Here is a 27979-nt window from a genome sequence, read left to right as displayed (position 1 = left end):
CTTTCAAACTTGAATATACACAAGAATCATAGGAGATGCTTGTGAATGTTTGGACTCTAAGGCTCCATCCCCAGAAAATGTGATTTATTAGAGCTGGAAAGGGTGCTCGGGATGTGTTTTTTTTTTTTTTTTTTTTTAACACACACTCAGTCACACTAATGCATCTCCTCCAAGAAGCAGTGGCAAGCACAACCGATGGTGCACTGGAAATCAGGGTCCATGTGGAATAAGTGAACAAAATCAAAATGGTCTGCTATCTACAGACAATGCTTAGGCTTCAAGTGAGGATAAGATGAAGAATAATAAGGTATGTTTACATTAAATTTTAAAATCACCACTGCTTTTCAACATGGGGTTTTTTATTTCAAACACATGTTCCATATTGCCCTTGCTAGTAACCTAGTATTTTCCAATTGTCCTTTAAATACTGGGCAGTGGAGTCTTTTTATCTATTCAGCTAATCTCATAGATTGCAGACACCTTGCAAAAGGAAACACGTTGCTTCCACAGAGAGTTCAACAAGTTCATGTAGTTGGTAGGGTATACAAATAGGTCTATAAATGATGACTAACTAAATCCCATCATCACACTCAAAACCAAAGAAAGCATCTGTGTGAGAGAAGAATGTCGACAACCACACCAAACCAATGCTATAGTCCTAGGGAACTATCTTTCAAAAGACAATAAAAGAGGATTAAACAAATCAATGAAAACCACTTCAGCAATAATGTTTTGAAAAGTCACTTCACTGTTTAATCTTATAGAACTATAATCACACTTCAACTTTTTCAGATATGCTTATATTCTATCAATGGATGGTGTTTCAAGCTCTACTTCTAACAAACAATGCAAAAATACTGCCAATTAGTTAAACACTTACTTGGTGGTTCTGTAAGTATATTTATAGGTGACTTCTCGAGAAATCTGCCTAGCCAGGGCAAAAAGTTCATCTCTTCTTGTCAGTAGAGCGTTATCCTTCACACAAAGCTGAGCAGCCGCTTCATTAACAGTGAGCTGCATGTTCAAAACAAAGTTTTAAAAATTATAAACATTTTTATTTCATCAATACAGAAAATGTTTCACTTAAGAATATAAGAAGTCACATCATTATATAATGAAATCATAATTTATGAAAATCAGGTTAGCCTTTACTCCTAATTAGTCCTATACTGCCTAATTTCAGAAGCAAATCAAGTTATCTACATCTCTCAGAACTTGAACTAATCAAAATAGTCATCTTGGTTTTATTTATTTATATGCTTTATTTATTTTTGTTTAAGTAGGAGAGTTTATAGAAAATAAGCAAAATAAAAAGTTAAAAAATGTTCTGCATCTTATTTTGCTTATGAGAAACCAAGGGATATGATTTTATGATATGCTGATAATATTTCCTTAACTACAAGTGAGTATACATGGTCTTACAGATTTTTTTTTTTTTTTTTTTTTTTTTTGCGGTACACAGGCCTCTCACTGTTGTGGCCTCTCTCCTTGTGGAGCACAGGCTCCGGATGCACAGGCTCTGCGGCCATGGCTCACGGGCCCAGCCGCTCCGCGGCATGTGGGATCTTCCCAGACCGGGGCACGAACCCATGTCCCCTGCATCGGCAGGCGGACTCTCAACCACTGCGCCACCAGGGAAGCCCCAGATATTTTTTTTTAAGGTGAACTGACATGAAAATTCTTAGGAAGAAATAAAAAACGATTTTAGTTAAGTATTTATAAAATCAGTAAAAGATAGCATTATCACAAATGAGGGTTATAATGGAAAATCAAGGTCTTGGAGTCACTAAATCTCTAAGATTCATCTAATTCAACTCTTTCATCTAAGTGCTAAATATTGCCAATATAGAGTTGCTAGTTGACCAAACACCTGTACTAAAATTTAAAATATCAAAGGTTATCCTAAACTGAAAATCTATAATTTGTTTATTAGACTACAAAATGTTTTTCACATAATTTGTCAACTTAAATAGATGTAAGTAAGGAACTGCCAAGAGGTATATCAGGCTTTTTTAAAAAGCAAGAAACATTCCAGGCATGATTGACGGCAAACTGATGGGATGTGATGGCAGAGAGACCTAGGATGAGTCTTGCTCCATCACTTACCAGCTGTGTGATTTTGGACATGTAAAAACTTCTCAGAGCCTCAATTTTCTCAGAGGCAAAATGGGATAATATCACTACCTCCAAGGACTGTGACAAGAAGTAAGTGAGAAGACAGCTGGCACAAAGTTGTTGTTAGTATTAGTTCTCGTTTTCCTTTGACAAAGAATCAGGCATTTACCTTTCTCCCTACCCAGTTATCCCACTTTATTCACAGTTTTTCTTATTTAAAATTTTTGAAAATACAGAGAAGCAAAAGAAAATGAATGCAGCATGCAGTCCTTCCATCCAGAATGACTATTAATATTTTAATGCATATTATTCCAATATTTCTCTGTGTACATATATACATGTGAATGTAGATGTGTAACTTCCTTTCCTTCACTTAGGTATGCTGCATTTTTTACTTTTTCATATATTAAGGCAGAGACTTGGCTTGTTTACATCAGTATCTGGCATGGTTAGTAAGCTTAATAAACACTGATTGATGAATGAATTTAAATATCCTGTACAATGTAATTTTTACTACCTAGACATATAATATTACATTGTAGAAAATAGCAATATATTATTTAAATCAACCTCACTCTGGATATTACCCTCATTTTTCATGTACTACAAAGAAAGCTGCAAAGAGCATTCTTTGTGCATCTTTACACACATATTCAGTTATTTACTTGGAATAAATTAGTACAAAGAAACTTCTTGGTCACAGAATATACTAAATTTTAAGAGATTTACATATTTCATCAAATTACTCTCCAAAAAAATTGTTTCAAATCTTAATGCTACCAACAATTATATGAAGAGTTCATTTCCCAGAATCTTGACCAACACTGGCTGTTATCTAAAAGCTTTACCAATCTGATGTATTTTCAATGACTTTTGGTTATTATTTGCATTTCTTTGGCTGTAACACTGAAATTTTTATGTTTTTGACTTATTTTAAAATCTGCTTGCTCATGGTAGCTGCCTGTTTCTTCTATTGCACTATTTTGTTTCTTAGGGACTTAAGGAATTCGTTATGTATGAAGAGCATTAACTCTTCATATGTAGTGGTTTTGTTTTTTTATTTTTTCATAGTTTGTCATTAGCCCTATAGTTTTGTCTTGAGTGCTATGCACAGAAGCTCCCTTCTTACCCTAATACATATAAATGTTCTCCTATAATTTAGTCTAATGGTTTTATTTTTTTCCACATATTTACTCCATCTAGAATGTGTTATGGTATGCAGTATATGGTATGATATAGGTATCTAATATCCTCCTCCCCAGATTTCCAACTGTAGGTTACACTGGCTTATTCTCAAATACAGGCATACCTCATTTTATTGTGCTTCGCTTTATTGCACTTTGCAGATACTACTTTTTTACAAATTGAAGGTCTGTGGCAACCCTGTGTTATCAGATGATGGTTAGCATTTTTTAGCAATAAAGTATTTTTTAATTAAGGTATGTACATTTTTTTTAGACATAATGCTGCTGCACACAATACACTATAGTACAGTGTAAATATAACTTTTATATGCACTGGGAAACCAAAATAAATTTGTGTGTCTCACTTTAGTGTGGCGCTTTAGAACCAAACCTGCAATATCACCAATATGCTTGTAATGTGGCTACTGGCAGCAAGGTTACAATAAGCCCAGGCTTCTTATTTTAAACCCATAACTGAATATAAAAACATAATAGGAGGAATTTATTTTCAGCTTTCTCCCCTCCTCCTAAAGAATCCTCAGTAGATCAATTTCTTCCCTAAGTGCTTTTGACAGGCACAATGTTACAGGAGTTAAAAGTAAAACATACTTCAAAGAATAATCTCCTAAATAAATTTACTTCAATTTCAGCTTAGCAGTAGCTACAATGACCTTGAAAGATCCTTCTCAAGTTGCTTTTTATGTAGCTGTTTCTCTTTTGTACTCATAAATCTAAATTAGTATGGAGAAATTCTGATTGTCAGTAAGATATTTTAATTGACAACATTCAGAGGTACCAGCTCATTCAAAACTGCAGAAAATAAAACAATATTCTAGGATTCCTTCCATCATCCTACCAGAAACCAAGAAAAAAAAACATAACACAATCTTTGTTACTGAATTCAGGCTCCAACAGACCGAAAAACTATACTGAACTCTCCAGGCCCTCAGAGAGCCTTCTGGTAGAAAAACTGAGGCTGGAGAAATAATTATAGCTCACCCCAAGTTGTAACATGAAGCTGATTCATCAAGCTTTCCCCTCAAAAATGTATTTTCTGTGTCTTCTCGATTTCATGCTCCCAGTTGCTAATAATTAAATCAATAACTATTATGATATATTTTAAATAGAAAAATGATACAAATACTCCAAAACCAGTAATCATCCACTGCAGCACCAAGCTAGCTTTTTAAAAGTTTTAAGTTTCTAATTTTGTTAAAAGTATAAAATAAGATATTCTCCCTCATTGGTTTACTTACTTCCTCCACTTCCTCCTTTCATGGCTAAAAATACCAACATTCCATTCATATCTTCATGTAAAAGATTTCTTAAAGTTAGCTTTCTATTATTTTTAACTAGATTTTAAAACTTTCTCTACTGGTAGTTATAATCTTTAACAATCAAATGATTGTGACTTTCAATTAAGTTTCAAGTAAGTGTTAGCATAAAAATACTACATGAATGCTGTGTGATAGGGATGTGTGATAGGGAGGCTCTAAAGGCAATCAAGACTTTCATTTCTAGCACAGGGAGGGCTAGGTACCGTGACCAGCCCCTCTCACATTTCTCACAGGAAAAATGTTGGCTAAAATAGAAGGAAAAAATATCTTAAATGCATCAATAAGCCAGCAAGACAGTAAGAACGATTCAGGCCAAAATGAATGAAGACAGTATCTCAAAGGAGTAAGTTGAGGACAGTTGCTAAACCAGATGAACTTCAATCTTTACACCCTCATTGGGCTGGTGAGTGTGGGAAGAGAATAACAGGAAAAGCCGAGTATCCATCAAAGGTGAGGCTGAGGAGTCTACGAAAAACAATACGAAAGTACTACAGCCTGATGCAAGACAGAATTAGAAATATACCCATACCCCACAGGAGAATGCAAGGAGAATTACCTGTCTTTAACCTTGTTACTAAATGGGAGAGAACAGAAGATACTCTCCTGAGATTTCATAACCCCAAATCAGCTCTTCACATGGATTTTCAGCCCTAATTCACACTAAACAGCCTGAGAATTAATTTTCATAGGGTCCCAGAGTTGTTATGTGCAGAGTACAGGTGCCTGGTAGAAGCAAAAACAGCCTCTAGGAGAATCCATTTTCTTTCTAGGCCTCAAAACATTTCCACAGTTCCAAGAAATATGAGTTCATAGACAGAAATCATAAAACATCCAAAGAAACAAGGAACCAAAAGTAAAAACCAGCAGAAACAACAGACAGCAGAAACAGACCCTCAAAGATTTCATTTAAAGAAATAAAAGGAGTTGAAAATATGACTAAAGAGTAATATAGTAAAAATGACTAAGAAAAATTGAGAAGTCAGAAGGAGAGAAGAAATTGGGGCACGGTAAAACAGAAGATTTCAAAAGCAGACAATAGTCAGATAACCACTGGCTTCTAAACACAACAATGAAAGCTGAAGGCCAAGGAAATGATATCTTCAATTACTAACAGAAAATAACTGACAATATAGAATTTGATACCCAGAATAAGTAGCAATTAAGAATGAGGGCAAAATAAAGATATTTTCCAATGGGGTGAGGAAGGACAGAGTTTGCTATCAGTAGGCCTTCATTAAGAAAATTCTACATAATGCACTTCAGGCTAAAGGACACTAATTCCAGATGGTAAATCTGAGATATAAAGAGGAGGAAGGGAAGAAATACAAAATAAAATAAAGGAAATAAATTCAAAACATCAGTCATTATAATAAATGTAAATGGACCAAATGTTGCAGTTAAAAGACAAGGAATGTAAGAGAATTTTTTAAAAATCCAATTATTGGTATTTACAAGAGATGTATCTAAAACATGGATTCAGAAAGACTAAAAGGATGGAAAAAATAAGTAACAAGAAATTACTAACAAGAAGAAAGCATATGTACTTATATTAATATCAAACAAAAGTTTTTTAAAACTAAATGCATTATTAAAGATTAATAAGGTTGCTGCATAATACATAGAGAAATAGACAACTCCACAATCAGAGTAGGTGATTTTAACACACAACTCTTAGCTACTGATAGAGCAAGCAGACAAAAAAAAAAAACAAAAAACAGTCTATAGAAGGTTTGAAAAACAGAGTTAATAAGCTTGTTAAAACAGACATATACAGAACACTCTACCAACAACTGCAGAAGCACATTAAAAACACTGACCACATACTGGGCCATAACTCATATCTCAACAAATTTTAAAGGGCTGGCATCATACAAACCATGTTCTCTGACCACAATGTAATTCAGTTAGAAATCACTGGGAAAAAGAATAAAGGAAAAACCTCCTCATATTAGGAAATGAAAAAAACTTCTTAATAACTCATGGATTAGAAAAGAAGTCATAGGGCTTCCCTGGTGGCGCAGTGGTTGAGAGTCCGCCTGCCGATGCAGGGGACACGGGTTTGTGCCCCGATCCAGGAAGATCCCACATGCCGCGGAGCGGCTAGGCCCGTGAGCCATGGCTGCTGAGCCTGCATGTCCGGAGCCTGTGCTCCGCAACGGGAGAGACCACAGCTGTGAGAGGCCCGCGTACCGCAAAAAAAAAAAAAAAAAAAAAAGAAAAGAAGTCATAAATAAAAAGAGAAGTAATCAGAATTAAAAAATAATAAAATAACCACATATCAAAACTTTGGGAATAATGCTAATTCAATACATAGTGAGAATTTATGGCCTTCACTCCTTACATGAGGAAAGAAGAACAGCTGAACATTAATGAACTCAGGACGAAATATAAGTTAGAACAATAAAATAAACTGTAAGAAAGTAGATGTAAACACAAACACAGCACAACTAAAAATATCAATTAAGCCAAAAGTGCTTCCTCAAAAAGAAGCTGGAAAACTTTTCTGTAAAAGGTCAGACAGTAAATATTTTAGGCTTTATAGGCCAGTCTGTGTTACAACTACCCAATGCTACATCATAGCTCAAAAGTAGCCATAGATAATACATAAACAAATAGGCATGGCTGTATTCCAATAAAAGTTTATGTGCAAAATCCGGAGGTGGGCTAGATTTTGCTCACAGGCTCTAGTTTGCAGATCCCTGAAAAGATTAATATAGTTGACAAACCTCTGGCAAGATTGATCAGGGAAAAAGAGACAAATGTACAAACAATATTAGGTCTTAAAAACGATAAACGACTTTATGCCAATATGTTTGAAAACTTAGATGAAATGGACAAATTCTCAGAAAAATGTGACTTATCAAAAGTGACTCAAGAAGACTACCCTAATAGTCCTATAATCCACTTTTTTAAATGATCAAAAGGGAATGTCCAACATTTCTTTTCAAGTATTAGACGTTGAAATTGATCCACTCAAGCTGAGAGTTCGGAATTCAGCATCATAACTCACTAGTAATATGTTCAGGTCTAAGAGGTTCCCGGATTTGGCATCCCCCTCTCTCAGAACTAAGACTGTTGGGCTTCTCTGAAACACTCAGCCTTGCCTTCTCAACACTACAGTGGTAACTGACCTAAACTTGGCATCACCATGTATTCTGTGGGCCTAGGTCCTTATGTTAGTCACCTGCTTAGCACTCCAGTTCCTGTAGCATTTCCACTAGGTCTACAACTTACCCAGTAACTCCACATTCTCCTCTTCTTCCCCTTCCTATCTTTGATTTCCAGAGCTCTTCAGCTGGATGTTGCTATCTGCTGACAAATATTCTATTGATATAATGCCGACTTCTCTATGTGCTTTTATTTCTGAATATTACAAGCCCCTACATTCTCCACGGCCTTGCTATTCTCAACTTTCAGTTTCTCTCTCTTTATCCATTCATTTCTTTAAGATTTGATGCATACTGCTTAACTAGTTTACCAAATACTCTGCCAACACACCTTTGGACAGACGGAACTCTGCCTGCCTGGACTTCCTTCTAGTACTGCTTCTGGGTTTGTCTCTTAGCACCCGTCCCACACCAGTAACTAGGCCTCAGCCCCTCACACCATCTTCATGGTCTGACTCCTGTGGCCAGGCCATACCTAGCCATGTCCTAAGACCATCACTGATTCTCTAGCTTAAAAACAGTGTGTATAACGATGATTCATTCTACAATTCTTTACTGTAAAATGTAAAGAATTATATATTTACAATGTATACTTGGAACAAGTATAAAAATGCATATAAGAATAAGAGGGCTTCCCTGGTGGCACAGTGGTTGAGAGTCCGCCTGACGATGCAGGGGACGCGGGTTCGTGCCCTGGTCCAGGAAGATCCCACATGTCGTGGAGCGGCTGGGCCCGTGAGCCATGGCCGCGGAGCCTGCGCGTCCGGAGCCTGTGCTCCGCAACGGGAGAGGCCACAACAGTGAGAGGCCCGCGTACCGCAAAAAAAAAAAAAAAAAGAATAAGAATTTTATATGCTTGTGAGTTGAAAAAATTTTTTCAGGTATAGGTAACTTCCTGATTTTCATCTGCTCGTGACCTACTTATATGTCTTGAAAGAGAGTGAGTGTTCAGTGTTTATATGAAGAAAACTCTCAGAAATACTACCAAAAGTGAATTAAGAATAAGTCACATATTTCCTTATTTAGAAACTGAGGACAAATTAGTAATATTCTTTAATCTTAGGAATTTGGAAAAACTCAAAAATCTTTCTCTCACTGTAAACAGTCAAATGAAAAAATGTGAAATTATCACAAGTGTACCTAAAAGGTACACTTGACAGTACCTTCTTTCTTTTAATTCCCTCAGGATTTTGTGATTTCCACCAAACTCTTGAATGGTTACTAGTTTGAAGCAAGTGTCCTGATTCATAAACTTCTATCCTAAACTATATTATTAGACCAGACTCACATACTTGAGTTACAAATAATAAGTGGTCTAAGTTAAGCTTCACAAGCCACACTTTCCAAAACCCCCAACCCCACATCTCAGCCGCTGGCATTCATTTTGACTGTTCCCTTATTTTGGGAAACCCACAATGGTCTCATTACGTAAATACCACCTGTGCCTATTTATCCAAAAAAGCAAAGGGCCCCTTAGCAAAAGCAAAGTGTGAAATAATTCACTTTGGATTTTTTTAAAGTACGTTGGGATTTTTTAAGTGAGGTTGATAGGCTTTATTAGTCATCTCTTTAACATACTTTTGCTTTAATAAAAAGACAGGCCCTTGACTGTGTTTCATCTGCTCTGTTTTAAAAATTATATGAAAACTGGATTATAGCATGAACCTAAAACCGCCAATATGTTTTGCCCTTTGTTTCCTATTACTGACGACCTTGTAGATTTCTCTATTGGTTCATAGGTAATGAAAGTGTCAAAGTGTATCCAAATTATAATGCTACCTGTATTTTCTAGATCTACTCACAAGTTCTTGTGAGTCCATTATTATATGGCAACAATATGTAACAATTACAAAAGGATATGCCCAAAATAGATCAAATCACAGAATCCCGTGACTAATTTTGCTAACCACTTCTGATATTAAGCACCAGTATCCATTCATATCTAAAATAATTTATTTTGTGTTTTTTTTTTGTTTTTGTTTCTTGCGGTACGCGGGCCTCTCACTGTTGTGGCCTCTCCCGTTGCGGAGCACAGGCTCCGGACGCGCAGGCTCAGTGGCCATGGCTCATGGGCCCAGCCGCTCCGCGGCATGTGGGATCTTCCCGGACCGGGGCACGAACCCGTGTCCCCTGCATCGGCAGGCGGACTCTCAACCACTGCGCCACCAGGGAAGCCCTAAAATAATTTATTTTAAAATATCAGATGGTGAAATTGCTGAAGACAAGATTAATATACAAAAATCGGCCAGTGATAATAATTTTAAAAAGCAGGAAAAAATTTCATTTACGATTATACACTTTTATATCTTATATACTTGTATATATATGCAAAATCAATGTATGTTTATGATACAGACATTTAATATACATATATAATACACAGTATTTGACCTAACAAGAAATGTGCAAAACCTATGAATTAAGAAATTACTGAGGAATATAAAAGATCTAAGTAAACACATATACTATATTACTGTACGGGAGTTTTCATTATTGTAAATATATCATTTTTTCCCAAATTAATCTATACCTTTAAGGCATTTCTAATCAAAACACCAACAGAAATTTTGGGGAAATTCGACAAATGCATTAAAAATTTCATTTGGAAGGAGAAATGTGTAAGATTACCTAAAAAAACAGAGGCTGCAGAACAGTACTATAGAAGGGGCACTTGCCTTTCCATATATTAAAATACATTATTTAGCTACAGTAATTAATCTAACTCTATACTGGTGAAGGAATAGAGAATTAGACAAATGAAATCACACAGGACAAGATCAATGAATATTACTATATAAAATTAAACTTCCACATGGCAACCAGTCTGAAAGGTCAAAGGACAAATGATAATCTGGGAAAATGTTTACAATATAAGACAAAGGTTAATATCCTTAAAATATAAAATGTTCTTACCAATATTTTAAAGGTTAGACAAAACAACCAAACAACTCCAACATTAAAACAAAGGATATGAATATAAAATTGTATGTCTGTTAAACATAAGAAAAGATACTCATACTCACTAAGGAAAGTTAATTTGAGCAATGATAAGTTTTTCATCTCTTAGACTGAGGAAGATTAAAAATGATAAATGCAAGAGTGGAAAAATGGACACTTGCATACAACGATAGTGAAAATGTAAACTGCTGCAGCTTTTTTAGAAGGCAATTTAGCAGTATCTACTAAAATATTAAATCTACTTATTCTTTGATCCCATAATTTTACATGTTGGGACTCTATTCTATAGGAAAACATGCACAAGTCTGTAAAGATATATATGTGTAATGTTCACATCCTACCATATATAAAATTTTAAAAATGGAAACAACTTAAGTGACATCAAAAAGTGAATGGTTAAGATAAATAACAGCACATTCATATTGTGAAATATAACCCATAAATGAATAAGGTAGCTCTATATGTAATCACTTAAAAAAATATATCTAATAGTACACTGTACTTTGAGTATATTGTTAAGTTTAAAAAAAAGCATTTGGAGGAAGAGTGTACAAAATATGATCCCACATTTGTATAGGTAAAGAAAAGAATCTGAATGTTTACAGATTCAATTACTTCACATCCTTTTGTAATGATTGAATACTCTTTCAATAAATATATAATATTTTTTTGTGTTAAAGTATAAGTCTGGGGGGGAAGATCTAATGTTTCTAACGTGAAATACTGCATTCAACTGAACATTTTTTTCAAGGAGAGTTTCTCTTTCTTCTAGCGGATAAATGGCTATAAATTTTAGCTATGAAATCGTTTTTTAACTTTTGAAATGCATTTATTTTTCAAGCATTTATTGGGTACATTAGATTCTGAGAATATAAAAATGAATGAGACATTATCTCTGCCTTGAAGAATCCCAAAGTATACTGTGAGGGATAGACCAGTATATATATAAGTACAATAAAGTGCTGAAATTACTGTGACAGAAGTGTATATTATACAGGGATAAAAATGGAAAGGAAAGGTCACTTGGGGGAAAACATATCAAAAAAGACTTAAGCTTATGCTTGAGTCTTAAGGTCTTAAAGATGCTTGAGTCTTAAATATGATGTGTTGGCCAGATAGACAAGAAAAAGGGAGTAAATGAGAAAGACACATACGTATATGCATTCTTCTGCTTAAGCAAAGTATTTCTGGATAGAGTGCTACAAAAATAAAATGAGAATTTTTAATGCCAAATGTCAAACCAAAACAATATTCAAAGCTATAATAATTCTTCTAACATTCATCTAAAATAATTTTGTTTTCTATGCTAGCTGAAAATCACTTTTAAGTTGTGGTTATTGTTTACAAATTTTTTTTCTAAAAAAAGTCTACAAAAATGATTTTTGTTCTACTTAAAATCTCATTTTATTTCTTAATTAAAAGACAAACTGCCTTGTACTTGTACATGCAAAGACTTTATGCTCTCACTGCTTAAATTCTGATATTTTTCTAAAAGTCACCCTACACTGTAGTTCCAAAGCTCAACATGTTTGAATTCAACACAAAAATACCCTAACACACACAATAGATATGGTCTATTTTCACTAAAGAGTTACATTTTGCTAAACCTAAATGTCTTTAATACTGCTTTCAGGTAATGTATCTCCTTAGCTGCAAACTATTACCAAATTAATCTCTAAGAGACACAACACACCACATATGCACAAAGAAAAATGTGGGCTTTTTACCTCATGAAGCGTGAGGTGTTTCCCATCCTTTCTCTTGGAGTCAAATCTGCCATATATTGCACTATATTTTCGAATTTCCTCCTCTTTGTGTGGATCATCATCACTCATCTCAAAGATGTGACCAATCATTTTGGCCAACTTCTTGTTGGTTTTTAGCAGCTCTTTCACTTCGTTTAAGTCACTTTTCGGCAGCGTGGGGGCCATTCGTTCCACACACTCCGCTACAGAGAGCGCGGCAGCAGCATCCAGCGCCTCGCTACTTTCTTTTGGGGAAGCTGGAGAGCCAAGGTCAGCTGGGGAGAGGCTGTGCTCACTCTCAGTGGCATGGTGGCCTTGCCAGAGTCGGGACTCACTGATACTCTGCAGCGCTAAGCTCCCCACCACGTCTGATTTCCCCTGTCCCAAGCTCTGCACACAGGTGGTGGCAGCACACTTGGGGATTTTTAAATGAGGTTCCCGGGCATTGCTGTTCCTTTCATAACTGCTGCAGGATATTCCCAGCCAGGTTGGTGATCCCTCTGGTAATTTATAGATGGGTATGCTACTGACAGGCAGGGATGTCAGCGGCTGATTGAAAAGGCCAGGGTTTGTAACCCAGTCTCTCAAAGCCTTCTGTAGCCTCCTAACGTGAAGGGGCTTGCTAGCCATGCCCACGAGTGCCATGATTTCCAAGAATTCCTCTTCTCCAGCTTCACAGAGTTGCTGGACATCATCACCACCTTGTTGGATAAAGGCATCAAAATAAGAAAGCAGATTGGCTTTTTGTAATATTCTGTACAGCTGCAACTCCCCCAGGGTCCTGGGTAGGGCCGCGGCCATTACTGTGGATGGGCTTAACCTGCAAAAAGAAGAGGAAATACTCATCACACTTGCTCCAAACTTCTTAAGCCTATTTGTTAGACACTATAGGATTTAAGAGTTCAGTATGGGAAGAATAAAAAACAAGCAGCATTTGCATAGCAACTGACTGTTAAGGAAGCATTCTCTCTATGCCTAAGTTATCTTATTTTACTCTCCTATCAACCTTAATGGTCAATATTCAGTAATAGTTTCCATTTTAAAGAAAAAATTATAAAGGCTCAAAGAAGATAAGTAATTTGCCTGAGATCTCACAAATAGCTAAGCAGAAGTCTAGGGACTCAAACCAAGGCTCACAGGGCTCTATATCCCATATTTTTGACTATTCACTTTGCTGCTTCCATGGTGTGGACACAGAGGCAAAGTGAAGGATAATCAAATTCAGAAGGGGGTAAGAAGTATACTATGCAACCATGCACTGAATACTTATTTCGTGTCACACTGTATGACAAACACTTTATATTATGTCTAATCCTCACAACAGCCCTGTGAGATAGGTAGAGTTAATTCCCATTTTATAAAAAAAAAGTAGCAAGATTAGTCTGGCAGGCAGAGGATGAGAGATTTCAGTATGAACTGGAGTTGATAAGATAGAAGGTGGTATACTTAGGAACTGAGAAAAAAAGAGGCAGGAAAAATTCAGACAAGACTTGGTGATCACTTAGATGTAAGTGATGAAAAGGAGAGGAAATGTCTAGAACTGCAACAGGCACTGGGGATACAGAAAATCAGGGATGATGGAATTCCCTTTCAAACACATGGCACTTGAACATGGTACAAGGTAGAATGCTTAAGTAGAACTGTCCTGTGTGCAAAATAACAGACTGGAGCCTAAGTGCGTCTCAGGGTTAGAGACAGAGGATGAAGCCAAGGAGGGTGGAAGATCCCTCCAAAGAAGCAGCAGAGAGCCTAAGACAAAGACAAGGAACCAATACTTTTAGAGCTCAAGCGAGGCAGAGAAGTCTGCCTTTAAAGAGACAGAACAAGACCCAGCAAAGCACTGCTTGACCTCTTAGCAGCCTTTAAAAGTTATTCACAGTTGCCTGGAGACCTTCCACAGGCAAAGAGGAGTTGGGCAAGTACTTCCATTTAAGAGAAACAAACTTGTAATCAATGCACCTTTAGGATTAAAAGGACCCTATAGCCCTCTAAGGGCAAAAATTATAGTAGGCCAAAAGAATACATACACCAAAGGAAAGTGAAAGCTCCACTCTCAACTCAGAAAGTAAGGAGCAATTGTTAACTGGGAAATAAGACAAGCAGAGGAATATTAGGAACACCAGATCACCACATTTGGAACTTCTGCTTTATGCCATCAACCAGAATTCTACCCAGAATTCCAGTTTCAGTCATCCCATCCAAGGAGAATGCATTTCCCTACCACCTAAGGACTGACTCCTGGGAAGCCCCCATCTCCTGGAACCTCTGTGTCATCCACAATCTGCTCTAATCAATTACTGACCTCCTCAAATTTTATGGTTCTTTATTTTATAAGGGCATTGCCAGGTGACCTGATGGCTTCCCAAGATACATTAAAAAAGACTGCATCTGAGCCCACTAAACGTCTGCTGACAGCCAAGAAATCATGTGGGGTGCTTCTGAAAAAATATCATTTCCTAGGTCCTTGGGTTGCATCTCAGCAGACTCTCATGATTTGGCAAATTTGGCAAACTACACTAGAGGGTCCCTATTTAGTACACTCTCTGGGCACCATGAACTCCTACAGGTTTTGAGACCACCGTCATGTTCATGCCACCTCAGTTCTCTGGAAAAAACATTCCTGCATCTTCTGAATCACCCATAGGAGGATCTGCTTTGTCCTCCCACTCCAGGGGAGACTTTTTGGGGAGAGAATCTATCATCTAGCTGGACACTAACCCACAAAAACAAGCTCTTGGGAGTTACAGACACAAGTTAAAGTCTGTATTGAACAACATTATACCAAATGGAAGGGTTTCTAGAAAGTGTCTGAGGTAGAGGAAAGGAAACCTACTTTCCCTTCATACACCTAATGCAATAGCTCCACGGGCTTTCAACTCAAGAGTATACACACAAAAGAATATCTATACACACGCATAAATATATATGTATGCACATACACACACAAAATCATTTTTATAAGAGGACTGTAACCTTGCAAGATTTATGGTGTCATCAATTATCTCACCATATATACTCCCCCAAATTATGGAATAAAGTAAAAATTACATGAGAAAATCTAGAACAGATTTCTTGAATCTTTTTATGAGCAGTAAGAGAACAAAGAATATATGATGGACAAATGTAAAAGGGAAACTAAAGGAGAACTAAAAACCCAAACTTAGGTTTTATTCTTCTGAGATAAGCCAAAGATTTTAAAAAATATTAATTTTCAACTTTTATCCTTTCTCATCTTTACCCAGAAAGAAAGGAAACCCACTAGTTCCTAAGAGAAATCCCTTATGTTCCGGTAAGAAAGTAGTTATGATTATAATATCCCCATAAGGACTGATAGGACCCAGTGTACATTTCCAAAGTCAAGACACCAGATGAAAGATAAATAAGTGAACTATTTAGACTCCCAGGAGGCTTTCTAAAGGCCCACACTTACTGCTGGGAAAGGAGTTTTCTCCCTAAGCTTTTTGCTTTAAGAGAATGTTTCAGTTTCCTACAAAGCCTGTTGGGATAATTTAAACCACCACCACTTCATACATTAACTTGATTTGATTTAAAAGAAAATTTTTATGAGATTTTCTGTTTTTACAAACCCTGTATCTATTTGTGTTTCGACATGCAGGTCAAATAAATCAAAAGAAAACTTCATCTCTCCAATCTAAAGTAAACATGAAAGGATCCTAACACAATGCTATATAATATAGGAAGCTGCGAGTAGAGTAAATCTACTCAGCTGCAAACGCCAGTTACCTGGCCTGTTCAAGAGATGCTGGAACAATCGTGCTGAGTGTGACCTTTTTATAAATTCCACAATTAAGAGAAACCAGTTACCCATTTTCTAACTTCACTCAAAAGCTAAACCAAGGGCCTATATACAGCAAACCTCCACTTGCACCAGCTTAAATGTTCCTCAGCCTGGTCAGTTCCAGAGGAAGAGGAATTAAACAATGGACTCATTTAAGGCCATTTGTTGTTGTTTGTTATTCCATGATCTATTTTAAATGGTAATGATTTGTTCCTGAACCTTTTAAAAACAAACTCACTTTGGCTCCTTATGGGGTAAGATCAGTCATCTGCCAGATTTTGCTAAGTGAAATATGGAGCTGGTTTGGCTCAGAAAACTTGACTGGTCAACTCCAGCCTTGTCCTCGAACCACAACACAGCACTTAATATGAATATGGGAAACAAAGCTTCTCTGACTTTCTCCAAGCTGGGACGTGGGGATTTAGAGTAAGGCAGAGTCTTTAATGGTCACAGGGGAAAAGAAGAACTATTCCTTCAAACCTGCTTCAATCTGTTCCAAGAAGCTTCAGCCTGCCTTCTGTCCTGACTCCTCGATCAAAACTCTCGAGGAACTCCTGAGTGATCACCAGCTTTTCTCTTTAACCTCTCTGCAGCTTGACATCACTCCTTGAAACACTCTTCACCTGACTTTTTGCTATATTATGTTGCCTTCCCTTACTCTATTGTAAGTGCAGGAATTTTCCAAAGTTTTATATTAGATCCCATTTCTACTGTCTTTCCATATTCTCCCATGATGATCTCGTCCACTCCCAGGCTTCAATATCACCTACAGCAGACTGACCTCCAAACTGCTATCTGTAGCTTGGACCAGTGGTTCGTGGAGTTCCTGCAAAGTGTTCTCAAATCCAAACATACACCAAGCACTGTCTCACACATATACATCTACTTTGCAAATAAAAGTAAATAAATACTTTGTGATTTAATACAAACTCATTTAAAAGTGTAACTGAATTCACAGTTGTTGCCATTATATCAACAAACACTAAGCAAAATTAATGAGTACTTGCTTTTTTTTTTTTAGTTTAAAAAGTGATCTTCATACCCAAAAAGTTTGAGAACCCAAACTTTTTCTGATAATTCAGCATTTCAACTACCATGTGGAGATTGTCAAACATCTCAAATTTGGTAAGTCCAAAAGCAAGTATGTTATCTCATTTTCCTCCCTTCTTCCAGATTCCCAAATCTACTCTTCCCAACTCTCATTTATCTTAGTTGCACCACTACTCTTCCAGTTGCCTGGATTAATAAAAGTAGAGATTCCTTTTTTTTTTTTTCTAATTTTTATTGAGGTATAGTTGATGTACAATATTATATAAGTTTCAGGTGTACAACATAATGATTCACAATTTTTAAAGGTCATATTCCATTTATAGTCATTATAAAATATCAGCTATATTTCCTGTGCTGTACAATATATCCTTGTAGCTTATTTATTTTATACATAGTAGTTTGTACCTCTTAATCCCCTTCCCCCTCCCCACTGGTAATTACTTGTTTGTTCTGTATCTGTGAGTCTGTTTCTTTTTTGTCATATTCACTAGTTTTATTTTTAAGATTCCACATATAAGTGATATCATACAGTATTTGTCTTTCTCTGACTTATTTCACTTAGCAAAATACCCTCCAATTCCATCCATGTTGTTGCAAATAGCAGAATTTCATTCTTTTTTATGGCTGAGTAATATTCCATTGCATGTATATACCATATTTTCTTTATCCGTTCATGTTTTTGTTTTCCTCTTCCTTCCTCCAATCTACATGTCCTTAGACCACATCACCACCCTTTTTCTTTCTCTGCCTCAAAAGCACCTAATTCTAATTTTCCCCTTGCTTCTTGCCCCAACTTTGAAAACAGCTACCTCACCTTCAATACTTCCCATACTGCAATGCCAACTTTATCTTCCTAAAGTACAGGTGTGGCTCTTTACTCACCTATGCAAATTTCCCCACTTCATGGAGGAAAAAATCCAAACTACTCATATAGGCATCCCAGACCTGTCCAGCCTCCTCTGTGGTCCTTAACCTGCCCCTATGCTTGTGCCAAACACTGGACTTTCCTCAAATGGTTCTTCACAGAGAAACTGTTAAGAATCAGGATACAGACGAGTAAACACACACTTAACCACTCTGATAAATGCTATGCCAAATGTTATCTTCAATACATAAGGAGCCATGGAACAGAGAAGCAGACTGCCATGGTCCTGTAGAACAGGTTACCTTAGGCTACAGGCTCCTTGATGGTAGGGACTAGTTCTCATTCATCTTTTATCCCCTTCTACTCCCAGCAAAGCGTTCAAGGTAGAACAACATCTCTATAAAGGCTTCTGTTGAATGAAACCCAACGTTTGAGTCAGAATCTGATCAGCAGCCTCCTTTTATATTCCAAAAGGAATAACCTCTGTGTAAATTAGGGTCCAATCTAACAAAAGCACATCCTGCTACTTTACCTACAATCTTTTTCATTCTCTCATCCTCGATACTTCCCCTTTTTTATAGCCTGTGTGGTGGATTCCCATAAGATGGCCGGATGCTCTCCCTTTACAGGAACACACGTGGTTGCGGCGACAACAGACATCATGTTAGCCCAGCCCCAAAAGCAGCCTTTTAAGTCAATTTCAGGCACGAGAGATCCCAGGTCTCTTTCCTCTTGGTTTCGACGAATTAAAATGTTATCCCCTAATAAACATCAATCCTATAAATGATCATTAGACTCAAATGCATTCATGAACACTACACTTGAATCCTCCTCTTCGTGATGCAGGAAATATATATGTATACACACACTTTTATGAAGTCCATGGCATTCCAAAGAAGAGAGACTCTGCCAGGAGTGGGGAGAAACCAAGGGCAAAATCCTAGTAAAATCTGACTTATTTATGCAGAGGGCTGTAAGTTCCTGCCTCCCAACACAGCCTGAAATTTTTACTTTAAAATTATCTAAGTTAACAGCAACCTAACAGCCTTCTAAAAAAATGTTTAAAAACTTGGGAAGCGTTAGCTCATGAGTCACTTACAGATTAAGGTGAATTAGTTCCACCAGACTGTTTTCCTCTAACACCTAGATGAGATTCAGTACACGCTAAGGGAATGAAAGCTAGAGATGGGAAATGGCAAGGAAGGAGATAGGAAATCTGAGGCGAGTGACCGCATTTAAAGCCTCCGAAGTATTGCCAAGGTTGGGAGAATGTAGCCTGAAGGTATAGGAGCCTGGGGAAAGGGTACAATGGGTACACTACAGGTTGAGACTGGAAAGGTTTATGACAAGCCAGAATCTGGCTTAGGGAAGGATAAGCCTTAAGCCTAGGAAGTGAATTCTTCTCATTTTTGTCCCAGTCCTAGAACTCAACCTAAAATAATTAAATGTAGTTTAGTTACATGATGGGTTATTTAAGATAGCAGGTCGACCCAGGTCCTCACTCCTGTGTATGTGTTTTAAGTACCAAACAATTTAACTAGGCATATTTATTAATAAGCATGCAGGGATATATCTTAAGTCAAGATATTTTTGGATCTTATTACTATAATAGCTATGAATTAAACATATAGCTTCTAATGAATTAACAGTAATTTAGGAAACTTAAAATGTTCTCTCCTACTGATTTTTTCTGAATTCTGAATGAAGCTGGAAAAAATTTCTTATAAACCTCAAAATTTTAATTAAAGTTTCAGTGTATAACCCTAAATTTATCAAAGTTAGAAAAAAATCAGATTTATTTTGCAATTAAACAATAACTATGCATTAACTTAGCTGTGATACCAACAGGTAAACACTAGTATTTCATATAATATGGCTGGAAATTCTTCAATCAACTAACAGTCAAGTTATTCAACATACATTAAGTGCCATTCGAGCATGTAGTATGCACACAGTACATATAAATTTTATCATTTTTTCCCCAGAAATTTATCTTTAAAAATTATTAAATTAACATACTGTACAAGTTAAGGTGCAACTCTCTAAATACAATGTATTGAGAAATGACAAAACTATTTGAAAGCTTAATGGTATATTTTAGCTGTGAGAATTCTGACGAGGATTGCTACTTTTTCCCCCAAAATCAACTTCTCTAATTTCCCACTTGTTCCATTGTTAAGTTTAAGGGAGTATATTCTACTACTGCACTAGTTTTTGAAAATGTCAGATCAAAAAGGAAATTTGCATTTAATATAAAAACTGTACTGTTTTTCATTCTACTAAAAAGAATGAACGAAGCAGTTAAAATAAAACTAAATCCAAAGCAAAGGGGCTAGGAACCTTGTATTATGCTTAAGTGGGCATTATTTATTCCTTATTATTTTTAATAAACTCCACATGAAATATGCATACACAAGATGATTATACAAGCAAGATCTTAACCTGTTCAAAACATATTAAAAAATGGTCATTTCCATGAAAGTAACATAAAATATATCATGCTTCTGTGGTATCCAGAATACAGCTTCACACTTAAAGGTAAATTGTACAAAGCTTTTATTTCCAATAATGCACATGAATAGCACCAACAAAAACAACCTGACTTACCATAATGGAATAGATGAACCCCAAGTCTTAGGACAGAGTCTAGATCAACAGACACAAAAACCTGACATACTTCTGTTTCCATGCAACCATCTTTTACTTTAAATTTTTAAAGTTCATGCAATAAATTCTTCAAAGGTCTCCCCCACTTTGTCATACATCATAATTTCTTTCAAAGCAGCCACGGTACAAACACCCAAAATCTTTAATAATAAATCAATATGCTCTTAATATGTGATTAAAAGAAAATATCTAATACTTTAACTGATTCTCCAAATAGCAACAAGGAGAATGAAAATATATTAACTTTTCTACAGGGCAATGGATATTTACTAGTCATCAAAAAAGAAAATTTTTTAATTAATTTAGCTGAGATTATTCAATTTTATTAATAATTCTGAAACAAGACGTATTCACCAGATATATCAAATTATTTATTAGCTATATAAGCTCACTAAATTTCCTTGTATCAGCTATAGTATTCCTAAGGATTTCTGTCATGTTCATTACATCTACAATTAGCAGGAAGAATGAAATAAAAATCTACACTGCCTCCATGTTTTTATTATTATTATTGATTTATTCACATATAATAGGAAATCACCAGAGCCAAGGAAAATGAAATTTTTCCAACACCAGGATGGCATATTAACTTTTGTGCAAGATGTTAAAAATAGTAAAATTAAAACAAGAAAGCTTCCAATGGTTCCTTAACATTTTCTTTCAAGACTTGATTTTCCAATAACTAATAGTCAAACAGGAATAAAGAAGGCTGACCTTGCCAGACATTTATAAACTCTCAAGAGAACACTTACATGCAAGGTAATACCTATAAGGACAACATAATTTTTAAACCTTAACGAAAATATTAAATGTTTCAAATGCTGGAAAATGGAGGAAAAAAGGATATCCCCTGAATCTAAGCCACTTTTACTGGCACTTAGACTAGACTAGAGGCAGCTTTTTAGGTCTTCTGGAAAATATCAGTCCCCACCCGAAATAGAGAAAGTAAATCCTCTGCATCCTTTCTCCCAATATGCCTTCTTAAAACCCACACATAAATCAGGACGTGTCATACTCTGGTATGTTTTAGAGGGGAAATTTTTCAAAAAAGTGAAAATCTAAGAAGGTATTTCATTGCATGCGCACTTCTCTAACAAAACAGCCTAGCATTTCCTACGTGACTAATCTTTTTAAAATTCAGTTCCTATGCAATCTAATATTATCTATTAAAACTGCCAAAATATTTTAAAACAAGATCCGAGTATCTCCCTCTCAGCTCTGATCTTTGCACTCCTTAAGTTTGCAGACACGTCACTGGCAAACCAATTGGTAGTGACAGGTTACTCCAAATCAACTCTTTCGGAAGGAAATTTTAAATTGACATCTACCCCCAAATTTTCCATGCCTCCCGGATCTCACGTAGTGAGGAATTAAGTATATGCAAGTCAAGGATTCCTCCTGATCACCTGCTGCAAAACGTGGTCTGCGGAACCTATAAATGCAAATATATTCCAATTCAATTATCCTTTCCCCCAAGATCTTACAACAATTAGGCTCACTCGAAGTGTCGTTTCATATCTTGCGCCTTGTGAACCCTGACAATGCAGCCCATAAGCATTTGATTGCACTTGCAACGTTTCTCCATGAATAAGGTCACAGACTACTGCATCCAAAGCTTGTATGTCCCAGATGTGTTTGCAAATCCCACACTCGGCCTTAACGAGCACGAGTCTCTCGCTTCCATCGCACCTCAGTGCCAAGTTTCTGTAAGCCACTTCCAAACAAAACTCTCCTTCCGCTTTCCAAAAGAAAACTACATTCCAAAGGAGAGGATACCCAGGACGAAAATTAAAGCTCTAAGTGCAACACTCTTACAAAGTAAACAAACCAACAAAAAGATTCTGCCCCTGCGGAAGGTGGCTGCAAAACTCTGGGGCCGGCGCGCGCACCCACCGCGCACCACAGACCACGCAACCCACCACCGCTCCGCGCTCCGCGCCCCGCGCGACGGCCCCAGCCGGGTCAGGAGAATGGACGCTGCGCCCCCGGCTTTCTGGGAGAAGAATGCACAGGTCGGCCCCGCTGCCTCGCTCGCCCTCTTCTCGCTGCCCCGGCGCACCGAATTTCTCCGGGAATCGCCCACACGAGCCCGATGCCGCCCTCTCCTTCCGGCGGCGGCCGCGCGGGGCCAGCTGCCCTGGACGCCCGCCTCCCCAGGTGCCGGCGCGGCCCGGAGACTCCGCCGCTCCAAGTTCGCCCGCGGTCGCACGAGCTTGAACGCATCCCGCAGTTGGCGGACAGCCAGTTGGTACGTACTAGGCCAGCGGCTGCAGAGGTCTTGGCGCGCTCTCCCCCAGGACGCCTTAGCAACTCCGAAGTGACGGCCCCCGGCTCTCTCTCATTCGGCTGCTGCGGCCGGGACGCCCCCGCTCCCATCGATGGGGGAAGGAAAGGTGGTGGGCGCTCTCTCCCTGCTCCCCCCACCCCCAGCTCGGGCCCGCCACTCCTTCCCGCCCGCCAGCCCCGACGGCGCTCGCTCGGCCGCGGTGGCGGTGGCGGCGGCTCCTCCCGGCGCGGGTGGCGGCGGCACCTCCCCCGCCGCGTCCTCCCCCCTGCTCCCCGCCTCCCTTCCCTCCCCGCGCGCGCTGCCCGTCCCCTCCCCCTCCCCCGCCCGCCTCCGCCGCCTCTACCCCCCCCACCCCGCCCGCTGTCACATTGGGAGATTCCGCTCTTGGTACATTCGCCGCTCTGGCTCCCGCCCACGCGCGGCCGAGTGACGCAGATCCCGGCGTGGGCAGCCGCTGGGCGGGGGCGGGGGCGGCGGCCGCCAGGGCCCGGGCTCGGCCTCGGCCTCGGCCTCGGCCTCTTCCCGCCGCCCCCTCCGCGGAATCCGGAGGGCGGCCCATTCGCTCGGCAGCTGGGAGGAACCAAGTGGGCGCCCGGGAGGGGGCGGCTCCCGCGAATCCTGCTCCCGGCTGGGGGAGGGGGCGGGAAGGAGGAAAACGGGGGTGGAGGGAGGGAGGGAGGGAGGGAGGGAACGCCGCCTCAGGCCTGCTCTCCAGCTGCCGAGGGAACTGGGAAGGTTTGCAATTAAAAAAAAAAAAATTTTTTTTTTAAATGTGTGAGGTTCCCAATATAGTGTTTCAAAGAGCACGCCCCGCCAAATCCAACATCCCCCGGGAGGCTGATTTAAAAAAAAAATAGCACGCTCAGCCCACTAATCTGGGCGCCCGTCTCGCCTCTGCTCCCGCCCGAGCCGGCTCGACGCTGGTGGGCCAGGTGCGCCCCTCCCGGCCGGCCCAGGCATCCTGCGGGAAGTGGGCTGCGACCGCAGGGAGTGGGGGTGGCAGGTGCGCGGCGCTGGGAGGAAAACTGGCAGTTCCAGAGCATCTCAGCCCCGCCCATCTTGCCCCGTGCCCACCACCGTCCTGGCGTAGGGAGGAGGGGAGGAGTGGGAACCCACAAACCCGAAGTGCGGCGTTGACAGCTGTCTTGTTTGCTGGGTAACTTAATTCCAACCTTCTCAACCCTCCGGAAAACCTGCTTGTTATTTTACTGGCTAATATTTTCTATTTCCACGGTGTAAAAATCCGACAGTGCTAGAACAGTCCTGGCGTGTGTTCGAATAGAGTTCCCACGGCACGCTCTAGAATTTTTGAGTTTGGTTTGCATGAACTTTTTCTAACCAAAGAAAGTATTAAAACACCTCCAAAAATGTACTTAAACGATTGCCAAAAAATTTGGAAACTTGTTTTAGGGTCTATTTTTCCTTTCTTTGCAAAAACGGGAAAAGGGAAGAATTCCTCGAATTTTAGCATTGTGTTCTTGAAGGGTAGAGAGCATCTAGTAAATCTAAAACTACTGCAAATACAGGTAAAATTCCGTTTAAACGTACATATACAAACAGCTTTATAGGAGGCCAGTCCCACATCCTGGCTGGCCTCCCAGAGTGTGCCTACTTTGCTGATGGGGATACAAGGCATTCTTTGAGATGGGAAATTCTTCATACCACATCTTTATGTTGCAGCAATGGATGGGGATGATAACATTGAAAGAAAAAAAACCTTATTAAAGTACTGAATCTTTTTCTTTTTGCAAAAACATGTTATAGGAATGAGTAATGCCACAATGGAATATATATAATTAAACCTCTTTCTCCAGTATTAGTGAAAGGTTCTGTCTGGAATAGTTGTGTTGATTTTCACTTGAATAAGCATGCTTACTTCCTTGAGTTTTTTTTCAGCGGAAGAATCACTACTGGAAGCGTATCTTAGCCTAATTGTCTCGGTTTTGCAGCTGTGGACCCTATTCTGCTAAAGAGAAAGTTAACTTCGGTTGTAATAAAATAAAGACAGCTTTTTTGGAAAGATATAGGTTAACAGATTTTCAAATGAACAGATGAAATCTGCAAAATTATTTTCTTCCAGTTCTTCTCTGGAATCCTGATGTTTTGCAAACATTGTTTGTTCTGAACAGCTAGAGAAAGATAATTTTCTTCCATAAAGATGTACAATCAGTGATTCATAAGTCATGAAATGGGTAGTCTTACCTGGACTTTTGAGCCTCCCAGTAAAATTGTTTCCAGAGTTGGAAGAAATGACATTAAATCCTCTTCCCAAACTTGTATCTGTCTGACCAGCACTGAACATAATGCTGAAAAGGAAATGTGTCAGGGCAGATAGTATTTTCTGACTTGTAACTGGTTATTTCTACAGTTAAGCACTGAAATCTCTCCTTGTTTGTTTTCTGAGCACATTTAGGTAGTATATTTTTCCCACATTAAGAATGGCATTTTTGGCCCACTTTGCGTTGCCTTAAACACCCATGGTACTGGGGGAAATGGGAGGAAGGAAAATAGAAGGAAAGATAAAATTTTAAGCTTTTAGCATCTAATTCTGTATGTCTGTATGACAACAGTGTAGTTAATATGGCTGCTCAAAAAGAGAATGGAGGCATTCACCCGTATCTGAGACAGCTCAGATAAAGAAACATTGATTCTTATTTACCTCCTTACCACTTACTTTCATAGCCAGTGCTACCCCTGAACACCACCTCCTCTGCAACACACACACAGTCTTCTGCCATTCCCACGCCCTGGTGGTTTGTTAAGGAACAGCATTCCATCCTGTAAGGTAACAATTATGGTTTCTGATTATTCTATATTCCATTCTATCCTGTAAGTATGTCTTACACTTCCCTTGAATTCAGTAAATGTATGTTTAATAGGATCTTAAAAAAATAATTATTAAAAATACTTCAGTGATTAGTGCATTTGCAAAAATAAGGGGTTTTTGGACAAAAAAATATTTCCACATTGTGAAACTAAAAATAAAGTTTTTAATAAAAAAAAAAATGTAGGGCTTCCCTGGTGGCACAGTGGTTGAGAGTCCGCCTGCCTATGCAGGAGACACGGGTTCGTGCCCCAGTCCGGGAAGATACCACATGCCGTGGAGCGGCTGGGCCCGTGAGCCATGGCCGTACCGCAAAAAAAAAAAAAAAAAAAGTAGAAAGTTGATAGTGGTTCTGACATTAGAGTGAAAGTTTCCCTGAAAGAGCATTAGTTTATTACTTTTAGAAAGATTTCTTTAAAATGCTTCAGTGATTCAAAACAAAAGAACAAATGATTTTAAATGTTCTTAGAGTAGAGAAGGAATAACACTATGGCTTGTAACCTACAAGATCTAAGATATAGTATAATTCTATCCTGTTGTTCTACTGTTGCCTTAGAACAATTCCATACTTAACGAATTTTCCACTCTACGTGGTGGTGGTCCTAGAGTTAACTGAGTCCTGTGTAATAGTCATAATATCAGAAATATAATTTAAATTTCACTTATTTTACAATATGAAATTTAAAGTTTTGGATGTGTATGTAGATTAAATAGATTTTTTAGTGTATAGAGATTTGACTATTTTAAAATATAGGGAGATTATAAACAAGTTTCTTAAAGGTATGCTAATAGGAATATATATAACTGATCATTCCAAGAGCCGTGACTTTAAAAACATTTGCTCTTCTAAAAAAATAAACAAATCTTCATACATTGCATTTTATTACAAGACACTATAGAATTTTTTTTAACATCTTTATTGGAGTATAATTGCTGTACAACAGTGTGTTAGTTTCTGCTGTGTAACAAAGTGAATCAGCTATATGTATACATACATCCCCATATCCCCTCCCTCTTGCGTCTCCCTGCCACCCTCCCTATCCCACCCCTCTAGGTGGACACAAAGCACCAAGCTGATCTTCCTGTGCTATGCGGCTGCTTCCTACTAGCTATCTATTTTACATTTGGTAGTATATATAAGTCCATGCCACTCTCTTGACACTATAGAATTTTAAGAGGTAAAGGATTGTGAAGTTCACCTAGTTCAACCTCCTTCGTATATTCAAAGTATTTTCAAATAATTTTCAGAAATTCAGCATACAACTAGTCTAGCTTCCAATAAGTTGGTTATTTGGAACTTATATTGCAATCCCTGGTGGGAAAAGAAAGGAAATTGTTATATTCCCAAGATGGACTATAAATCCTTATAAAATGCAAGTGAAAATACACAATTACAGACTTAGTGGGGAGCTAGGTAGGATCTTAGGAATCATCTAATCCAATTAACTTCTACAGATAAGGACATTTATACTATACCTTCCTGATATAAAGAGAAGAAAAATACTAATATAGTATTAGGCAGTAAATATAGCCAAACATTTAGTTGAATGAAGAGTAATTCTGGTTTCAATAACTGCTCCAATATAAAATAAAAATTTCTTTAAAAACTGGCATTCAGGGACAATAATCCTCTCATTTTGCAAATAAAGATTCTTGGAATTTGAGAGAAAAATAAATAATGTTAAATGGTTAAAAAATAATTAATTAAAAAAATAAAAGTTTGTCTTCAAGACAGAAGAAAATGTAAATGGAAACTTTTGAAAAGACTATCTAAAGAGAATTTCTGGACATTTTTTAGGGATAATGCCTTGTTTTTCTTCCTCTATCCTCTCTGGCAGCAGTGGTTACAACTCAGCTACTCTTTCTCTTTTCTTCCCACCTTTTCCCATTTTTCTGGCATTCACTGTGCAGGACCTGTATAGTTAACTGTTCCATGACACTATTTCAGGCCTCAACAACACTAACTACTGTCCACTCACTC

General features: G+C 38.2%; 1 protein-coding gene across 3 annotated transcripts in view; it reads right to left on the bottom strand.

Annotated features, from left to right (window-relative positions):
* The window catches only part of NAB1 (NGFI-A binding protein 1), a 35142-nt gene extending 21830 nt beyond the window's left edge, over positions 1-13312 (bottom strand). For 2 of the 3 annotated variants that reach the window (XM_065880625.1, XM_065880626.1), the window contains exons 1-2: positions 12489-13307; positions 881-1014 (exon numbers count right to left, since the gene is read on the bottom strand). In XM_065880625.1, the coding sequence (XP_065736697.1) occupies positions 881-1014; positions 12489-13307 (953 nt within the window). Of the gene's footprint in view, positions 1-880; positions 1015-12488 lie in introns of all 3 variants that reach the window. The other variant, XM_065880624.1, reaches the window with a different exon arrangement.
* Positions 13313-27979: the final 14667 nt, after the last annotated feature.

This window comes from Phocoena phocoena, chromosome 7 (assembly GCF_963924675.1).
Source record: "Phocoena phocoena chromosome 7, mPhoPho1.1, whole genome shotgun sequence".
NCBI lineage: Eukaryota > Metazoa > Chordata > Mammalia > Artiodactyla > Phocoenidae > Phocoena > Phocoena phocoena.
Note: the sequence above shows the minus strand (reverse complement) of the source record. Positions and strands in the feature narration are given on the sequence as shown.